Here is a 9,090-nt window from a genome sequence, read left to right on the forward strand (position 1 = left end):
TATAACAATTTTTAAAAAAGTAATTTGCATTTTTCTTGTGTTTTTATTTAGGTATTTTTATTATTTCCTGGAACTTATCACTATTTGTTTTTGAGATATCGTAAAGTTAGGCGCTTCAAAATAAAGGTTACTTTTTAACCCTTCCCGTGGTTTTGTCGAATATATTCGACATTACAATAGACTCTGTTTTTAAGCATTTTTTGGGTATAATATTTAACTTTAGTTTTATTTTTTTCTTTTAGATGAAAATGAAGACTTTATTATATCTATAATTGAGATTTTGAAAGATCTTCCGTATTTTTAAAGTATTTAAAAATCAGATTTTAAGAAATTGTCACTTATGACTACTTTTTAAAAAGTGCTTTTTAACAACGTTTAAAAAACAGCTTCATTTAATGGTCAAAAATTTGTATTTTAGGAGATCGGACTATGCAGATTTAAATTGTATTGTATTGAAAGATGTTTAAGAAGACATTTTACAAAAAAAAATTCATAAAAAATATTGGTGGTACTTTTTGACATTTAACTTTGACCTTCTATAACTCACTAGGGAAAACTCAAATTCAAAAAAATATTATTTTTCCCGGATTCAGCATACTCAAATTATCTTAAATATAAGTTTTCAAGTTTTTTTCTAGACATAAATTATTTTTGACCCTGAAAGGGTTAAGCAAGTATTGCCATCAAATGGCATAACAGAATTTATAACTTCGGAATGTTACTACTACTTCAATATGGCGAAAATATCTTGAATCCCTAATATGATGAACAAATAGATAGATGGCCCCTAAAAGTATGGGGACAAATAGCCCTATAGTATAAGTTAATCTCGTTTTTGGATCCTATATAAATATGTATGTATATTTAAGTGTATGATAAAAAAAATATTGATTTTGTGGACCTTAGGTGATGATAACCACCACGATTTTTGAATTTCTGAATTAAGTGCTTCTCTGTTTAGCTGTTTATATAGTGTTCGACTTAGTAGATTTAGATTTCAGATAACATAACCGATTTTATAAATAAAGGTATGTTTGCGCTGTTATAGCGTTTCAAACTTCATGACACGAGTCCACATACGGACATTAATCCATATGAAAAGTATACTTTGGTCTCTGGGTTTCGAAATTTTTCATCTGCTTGAATTTAGGAAATCTTGAATTTTGAAATCATAAAAATTTTTTATTCACTTTGTATTACTGCAAAATTTTTTGCTGGGTTATTTTGTAATTGCTTTATTATTTCGTATCAACATTTTAATGCAAATATGTAAGTTTACACTAAGGACATGATTTTTGTAGATTACAATTAAAAAATACATAACACGTGTTCTTTTTAACAAAATAATAAATTCCAAGAAATAATTAAAAAATAATTTAAAAAACCAACAAAAATATTTTATTGGACTGCAAATTCTGGGGAAAAATAATAAAGTGCAATAACAAATGCACAAAAATTTGTTTATTATTTGCTTGATTTTCCTATTTTACACTGCTGGAAGATAAAAATTTACTTTTACCTGTTTTTTTGAATATTATTTCTGAAAAAAAAAAAAAAAAAAAAAAAAACAAAATTATCGTTAAGAAAAGGTAATATACAAATTACTTTTTTGACCTGTAAATTCAAATTTAATTTTTACCTGTTATGTTGAGTTTTTTTTTTTTTTTGCAAACAACAAAAAAAATTTCTTTGATGCTTTATAAACCCTTAATTTCATAAAAGTTGTATTATTCTATTGTTTAACATCGCTGCGTTCACACTTTACAAAAATGCCCAAAGGAAAAGAGTATGACGATTCTGAAAAGAAGTTAATTTTACAACTACATCATGAAGGTCGCTCCAATAAAAGTATTTCGAAAATTGTTAATCGAACTCCTAGAAAAATAAACTACATTATAAAACAAATTCAAAAACGAAAGTCCATTGAAAATCTACCAAGATCGGGACGTCCAAAGGTACTGTCAAAGTGTGAAGAGAAAGAAGTTATCAATAAAATTCGCGAAAATCCACATCTATCTGCACCAGAGATTAATAAAGAACTGCGGAAACATTTAAATATAAATGTTTCTGATGAAACTGTTCGTCGGGTATTAAGAGAGCATAATTGGCAGAGACGTATTACGGTTCAAGCGAAATCAAAAGATCCTGAGCCAAAGACTTATCTTAATAAAGATATAACCTTTTGGAAAAACGTTGTCTTTAGCGAGTTCAACATTTTCGGTTTAGATGGCAGGCGTATGGCGTGGTCTGAGCAAAGAACTGATTTTGTCATGGTTTGGTGTTGTATGTCAGCCCACGGAGTTGGACATTTGAGATTTTATCATGAAATCAGACACCAGCAGCTATTTTCCGCTATTTTAGCAGAAAGATCTGATGCTAACTCAACAAAACTGGGATTACACCACAATGTTTTTTACATCGAACAGGATGTGGAGGCCTGGCATGCAAAAAATCTTACCAAACTAGATAAAAGTCCAGATTTTAATCCATTAGAAAATTTGCTATTATATTTGGAATATCAAATGAGAAAATATACTATAGAATGCAAAACTAGTTTACAAAAAGCTTTGCTGAAAGAATGGAACAAAATTACGCCTGAAATGTGCTGCAAGATGGTAGAATCGCATTTTGAAGCTGCGATTGGATGTTAATTATTAAATTTTGTTATCTGGAAGAATTTAGAAACTTTATATATCTTTGTCTGCACTTTTGCAAAGTAACTTTTATGTAGATGTAAGTTATTTAATTTATTTATTTAAGTAAATATAGTTTTTAAGCTATGAATGTGATATGAGACTTGTAAAGTCTGCCTAAATAATATAATAAATAGCACATTTCCAAAAACCTTAAATAGTATAATTTCTGAATTTTTAAGTGATTTTAGTTTAATTATCATAAGACTGTTTTTAGTAAAAAGGTATTGAGAGTATTGAGAATTGATATGTATTCATAATGTGATTTTCATATAACACTAGGAAATTGTCTATCTATCTATCTATCTATCTATCTATCTATCTATCTATCTATCTATCTATCTATCTATCTATCTATCTATTTATCTATATATCTATCTATCTATCTATCTATCTATCTATCTATCTATCTATCTATCTATCTATCTATCTATCTATCTATCTATCTATCTATCTATCTATCTATCTATCTATCTATCTATCTATCTATCTATCTATCTATCTATCTATCTATCTATCTATCTATCTTTCTATCTATCTATCTATCTATCTATCTATCTATCTATCTATCTATCTATCTATCTATCTATCTATCTATCTATCTATCTATCTATCTATCTATCTATCTATCTATCTATCTATCTATCTATCTATCTATCTATCTATCTATCTATCTATCTATATATCTATCTACCTATCTATCTATCTATCTATCTATCTATCTATCTATCTATCTATCTATCTATCTATATATCTGTCTATCTGTCTATCTATCTATCTATCTATCTATCTATCTATCTATCTATCTATCTATCTATCTATCTATCTATCTATCTATCTATCTATCTATCTATCTATCTATCTATCTATCTATCTATCTATCTATCTATCTATCTATCTATCTATCTATCTATCTATCTATCTATCTATCTATCTATCTATCTATCTATCTACCTATCTATCTATTTATCTATCTATTTATCTATCTATTTATCTATCTATCTATCTATCTATCTATCTATCTATCTATCTATTTATCTATCTATCTATCTATGTTTCTATACCCCATAAGCATTTCACTTTTTAACGTGATTTCAACAACAAGCGTCTGTTACATTTATTTTCAAACAATTTATTTTATTTCATCAAATCAAAAGACAAAAAATAAACTTACACATGAAACGTGTATGTACATAAATTTAAAAAAACGCAAATAATAAACTTAAAATTTAAATAGAAAGTCATCTTAAGTAGTAGTTTTTATTTTAATAAAACAAAAAGACAAAAATATTCAGCAAACAAATGTTGCGGGAAAACACAACACAAAAAATATATTATGTACTTAATAAAGGAAAATATTTCAGGGTTAAGGAAAAACAAAAAAGCAAATGAAAAAAGAATAAACAAATTAAACATAAAAGCGGGGAATGAGAGTCTAGGTTGTTGATTTTATTAAGGTTTTAAAAACAAGTTACAAGTTTTTTTTTTTTTTTTTTTTTGGTTTAAGAAAAGAATACAAAATTACATACTATTACCAATTCAAAATGTCAAAGTTAAAGGAGGATTTTTAACTGAGATAAAAGTAAAAGAAATTAGTTAATAATAGTATGCATATAACATGAGGTAATCAATTCAATACAATCTTATAATCAAATTTAATTTTAAATTTATAGATTAGATTGTGTTAGAAGTAACAAAACGAAAAACTAGAGGTTATTATTTAAAGGAGAATAATAGTTGTATATAAAAAAGTACAATAGCTACTTAAGTCATATTAATTTTATTATGTACTAGCAGTTGTTGTTTGGGTATTGATGATGACCTTTTGTCTTACCGGACAACTTATTTTTTCTTGCGTCCTCTTTTAGCTGGTGGTGGTGCTGCTGCTGAAGCCTTGGAATCTTCCTCTTTTTTATCATCATCTGTTGCATTTGATTTTGCATCTTCCTCCGGTATTTTGTCGCCATTTGTTTTGGCTTTTGCATCATCTGCTGTATTATCTTCATCCACCTTCTCAGTTTCTACTATATTTTTAGTAGAAGCTTCCTTGGCAGATTTCTTCTTGTCTTGTTTTGCAGCAGGTTTCTCCTTTTCGGTTTCCTTTTCCTTAACCTCTTCGAAGGCAGGTTGATTTTCATCCTCCACTAAAAATATGCTATGCTGGCCACCACTGGCGGCTCTTATAATACGTTTTCCCTCTGTCTGCTTACTAACAATCAATACTGGCTCCAGAGCATCATCTTCTGAACCTGTGCCTAATTGGTGATTGGAACCCATACCCCAGGAGTATAATTTTCCATCGTCAGTGAGGGCAAAAGATTGAGCCTCACCGCACGAAACACTAACGATCTTTTTGCCTTTCAAGGCAGCTATTGGCTGTAGGTCAGTTACATCTTCTGGTACTGATCCCAAACCCAGACGGCCATAATCTTTTCTACCAATTACAAACACCGAGCCATCTTCCTTAAGTACTAGAGTGTGATGTTGGCCACCTGCAATCTGTTTGATATTTTCAAATTTCGTATTTATGGGATTGATGATGGTGGACATGTCTTTAGCATAGGCCAATTGTTTGTAATTATTTAAACCAAATGCCCAGATATTGCCAGTCTGCGATTCTCTTAGGAAAGTACAGTAGTTGGTGGCCCATATAGCTTCTATAGGTTTGCCGCGTTTAACTATTACCAGACCAGGACGCAATAATTCTGTTTTACCTCTACGTCCCTCGCCGGAGGCAGATCTCAAAGATACTCTACCCAGTTGTCCTTGTTCGGCACAGCCCACGGTATATACTTTGCCCTGGCAAGTTAAGATAACTAAATGATCGGCTCCCGAGGCAATGTCACAGCAAGTCAAACCAGGTAAAACATCAATGGGCAAACGTTTGTTGCCCTCCAGTGTCAAACCCATGTTGCCGTGAGAATCTCGGAATGAACCCCAAGCGTAAACTCGGCCATCTTCCAGTAAACAAGCCGAGTGCGAATCACCCGCCGAGATTTTCAATACTTTGCCGGGCAAATCTATGGGTCGAGGTTCAAATTCGGAACCTTCTTCGCTGCTGTCACGGCCAAGAGCACCTTCGTCATTGCAACCAAATGAATAAACGCGACCATCATGTGTCAATACCAAATTGTGCATACCACCCGCCTTAACATCTACCACATTTGTGATTTTATCTATCAAAGCCGGTCGTTTGCGTTCAAATTTGGACTCGTCATCCCCCAAACCCAGTTGGCCCATGTCGCCCTGGCCACAAACTAAAGCACGCCCCACAACACGTGGTCTCTGTGGTAAAGGCAACTGAAACGATAATCTTTGCATCTTTGATTTTGGCGCTTCATTTTCACCTTTATTATTGTTGTCAACTTCGATGGGTTCAGCTTTTCTTCTTACTGCAAGGCGTGGCATTTTTGATGTGTTTTAATATTTATTTTTCTTAATAAATCTAAAAAATGCACCAGAAATTAGAAAATTTTTCACTTAAATTTATTGAACACAAACAACTCACCAACAATCTTTCGAAAACGTTTTTATTTTTTCTTCTCGTTATTTCTCTTTTTCGTTTGTTTTATGCCTGATAAATGTGGAAACGCAATAAAGTTTTCACAACTTTAGCTTGTTTTTCGGGGGAATTTCTGTCGCGTAATATTTTTGGACTGCAATTGCCTTGAATGCAGTGTGTTTGCTTCGCAATCTGATTTCTTAATGATGTTTAGAAAGATATATCTGCAGAATTATTTAAATTTTACCTTTTTTTGTTGGGCAATAATCTTCAATGTTCAACTATTTTTCTTTTTACCTGCTTTGTACAAAAAATCGTGCGCGGGAAAAACACCGGTGTGCAAAATGTGCACAAAAAATGCAGCTGTCACCAGAGATCTGCGCCAACAAACATAAACGTCGAAAAAATGTTGACGGCGGAATAAAATTGGCAGTACGGCGGCTAAGTTTTCAGCAAAATTTTGGAAGATTTTTAATTTAAGAATAGTTCCAGCAGCTTAATTGGTTGAAATTTAGGACACATGTATACATGCGTGCTAAAACTACATATAAGTACCTGATAAAACTAAGTCCTAATTTAAATAAAATGCAATTTTTTTGTGTTTTTTTTTACAAATTGCTATGCAACTATACGAGAATTTAGATAGTATATAAAAGAAATACGGGAGCGTAGCAATGCAATTCTTTTTAGTTGTTAACAAAATGTTAGAGCCAAAATAAACGGTGTAATTTAGTAATACATATTTTTAAATACATATTTTCATAGTATTTGTTTGTTATCGAGAAACACATAAAAATTAACATTTCTTTTCAACACTCATATATGAAAGCTAAATGTTGTGAAATCATAGTATTGTTTGTGTTTATAGCAGAGATGGAAATATGTCAAATGTATCAAAGCGTACTTTTTATTTAATCTGCGGTGCCGAGAATTCGTTATAAACCGACATCGTTTTATACGGGGTTGACTGTATATCAATTTGTTTACTATATAAAGACTGACTAATTCACAGTCATTGCAAGCGTAAACGGTTGAAATTAATAACCTGTATTTTTATAAATTCGAATATTTAGGGGTTAAAGACGGGTAAATTGAAGCTCATATCTCCTAAACTAAAAGAGGTACAACTTGTTAGCGACGTGGACACACATCAAATTGTCTCTCTCAAGCTGTTATCTTTTGATTGTGTTAGTTAAAAACAACACATGTTTATATATGTTTATGTATATTAGGGTTCTATAAATCGACTTTCGAATAGTCGAACAATCGACTTTTTGTCGAACAGTCGAAGTGGACTACTTGTTCCAAAAAAGTCGATAACTCGACTATCGTCTGTGAAAAAAGTCGAAAAGTTGACTTTGTTAATAAAAGTCTGAAAGACGAAAAGTTGAAAAAAGTCGATAAGTCGAAAGAAGTCGAAAAAAGTCGAAAAGTCGTAAAAAGTCGTAAAAGTCGAAAAAAGTCGAAAAGTCGAAAAAAGTCGAAAAGTCGGAAAAAGTCGAAAACTCGAAAATTGTAGAAAAAAGTCAAAAATAGTCGAATATTTAAAAAAAGTAGAAAAAAAAAACGTCAAAAACTCTAAAATAGTCGGAAAAACTCGAAAAAAGTCAAAAAAATAGTTGAAAAAAGTCGAAAGAATTTGAAAATAGTCAAAAAGTCGAAAAAAAAATCGAAAAGTCGAAAAGTCGACTATTTATACATTACTTATAGTCGAAAAGTCGACTTTTAATTAAATGAAAAAAGTCGAAAAATCGACTTTTCATAAAATGTCGAAAAGTCGACTTTTCATAAAATGTCGAAAAGTCGACTTTTAACTAAATGAAAAAAGTCGAAAAGTCAAAAAGTCGACTTTTCGTTTCAACTATAGAACCCTAATGTATATGCGGACAGGTGTCTGAATTTTTATAAATTCGGCCCTTTTAGGAAGTAAACGGGTAAAAACTACATTTTGGAACTTTTTTGCTCCTTACATTAGTGAATATACAAATTAAATTTTTTAATCATACGTAACATATTGAGAAAATAAGAATACCTAATGATAGGTCTTGACTAAGATATGTACTGCAACTTTTTGAAACAAATCGATTAAAAATACAGTATTCATTAATGCTTCTTTTTTTCTTAGTAAACAAAATTTAGTATTAATTTTAAAATTTAGTGTACACTTAAAAAAAATATTGTGAAAAAACTGATAAAAAAACTAGGTTTATTAAATTAATAAAGGCCTGAACAATAACGGGAAACCTTATACCGGGAAACCTATAACGCGAAAATCTCGCCTTAAACTAATATTTAGCAAATTTTAATACCAATTTTTTGTTCAGTGCATAAAAAATTTAAGGAATCTATCTTGGCCAAAAAATATTGGTCCTACATCCACCTTAGAGTAAACAGATCTTCTCAGAATCACTTTCTGAGTCTATTAACACTTTCGCTACAAGTTTTAATTGGATATATCAATAGGTTTCAAGTATACCACGAGGTTGGTATTGACATCGATATTGACTGGTACTAATATTAAAGTCCTACGAGTCCTGGTTATTCAATATTTAATTTTTAATCCTGGAAGCTAATTCTGAAGATCCCAATGACTTTTTTTCAATATTTTTTTTTATTTTGCATTTCCCTATTTTTCTAAATATTTGAAAACATTTTTCTTACAATTAAATAGTTTTTACAAATTTTATTCGAATAAAATCAATAGCACTTTTTAAAAATAATTTAAATTGATATTTTGTAACGTAATTTCAGGAGTTGATGACAATCTGGTAGCCTATTATATACATTTAATGTTTGAGATATTGCGCAATATAACGACCACAGCTGATCATGTATGTCAAAATAATACCCTCTCCCTCCGGAACTTATTCAAGGCATTGTCAAACTACATGTATA

The 9,090-nt window shown here is 30.6% G+C and overlaps 2 protein-coding genes across 3 annotated transcripts; one reads left to right on the forward strand and one right to left on the reverse strand.

Moving 5' to 3' along the window:
* Nucleotides 1-1,250: 1,250 nt before the first annotated feature.
* LOC119612514 lies at nucleotides 1,251-2,844 on the forward strand. 2 transcript variants are annotated; one of them, XM_037968321.1, is made up of 2 exons: nucleotides 1,251-1,269; nucleotides 1,723-2,844. In XM_037968321.1, exons 1-2 carry the CDS (start codon nucleotides 1,260-1,262, stop codon nucleotides 2,649-2,651), a joined length of 939 nt encoding a protein of 312 aa, XP_037824249.1. In that variant the 5' UTR covers nucleotides 1,251-1,259; the 3' UTR covers nucleotides 2,652-2,844. The 2 variants fall into 2 exon arrangements, with proteins under 2 accessions (XP_037824249.1, XP_037824250.1); XM_037968322.1 differs by lacking the exon at nucleotides 1,251-1,269 and adding an exon at nucleotides 1,276-1,589.
* A 1,277-nt stretch (nucleotides 2,845-4,121) lies between these two features.
* Nucleotides 4,122-6,638, reverse strand: LOC119612513 (regulator of chromosome condensation). Its single transcript, XM_037968320.1, has 3 exons — nucleotides 6,493-6,638; nucleotides 6,202-6,419; nucleotides 4,122-6,138 (listed from the first exon to the last, which is right to left on the reverse strand). The coding sequence occupies exon 3, from the start codon at nucleotides 6,099-6,101 to the stop codon at nucleotides 4,536-4,538; it is 1,566 nt and encodes a 521-aa protein (XP_037824248.1). The 5' UTR covers nucleotides 6,102-6,138; nucleotides 6,202-6,419; nucleotides 6,493-6,638; the 3' UTR covers nucleotides 4,122-4,535.
* Nucleotides 6,639-9,090: the final 2,452 nt, after the last annotated feature.

The sequence above is a fragment of the Lucilia sericata genome, unplaced genomic scaffold (genome assembly GCF_015586225.1).
Source record: "Lucilia sericata isolate MDLA Ls3-8-SP2 unplaced genomic scaffold, ASM1558622v1 Contig001723F_arrow, whole genome shotgun sequence".
Taxonomy (NCBI): domain Eukaryota; kingdom Metazoa; phylum Arthropoda; class Insecta; order Diptera; family Calliphoridae; genus Lucilia; species Lucilia sericata.

What these genes read in the sequence shown, in the direction of transcription:
- LOC119612513 (XM_037968320.1), bottom strand. Translation starts at nt 6,101, where the DNA reads ATGCCACGCCTTGCAGTAAGAAGAAAAGCTGAACCCATCGAAGTTGAC.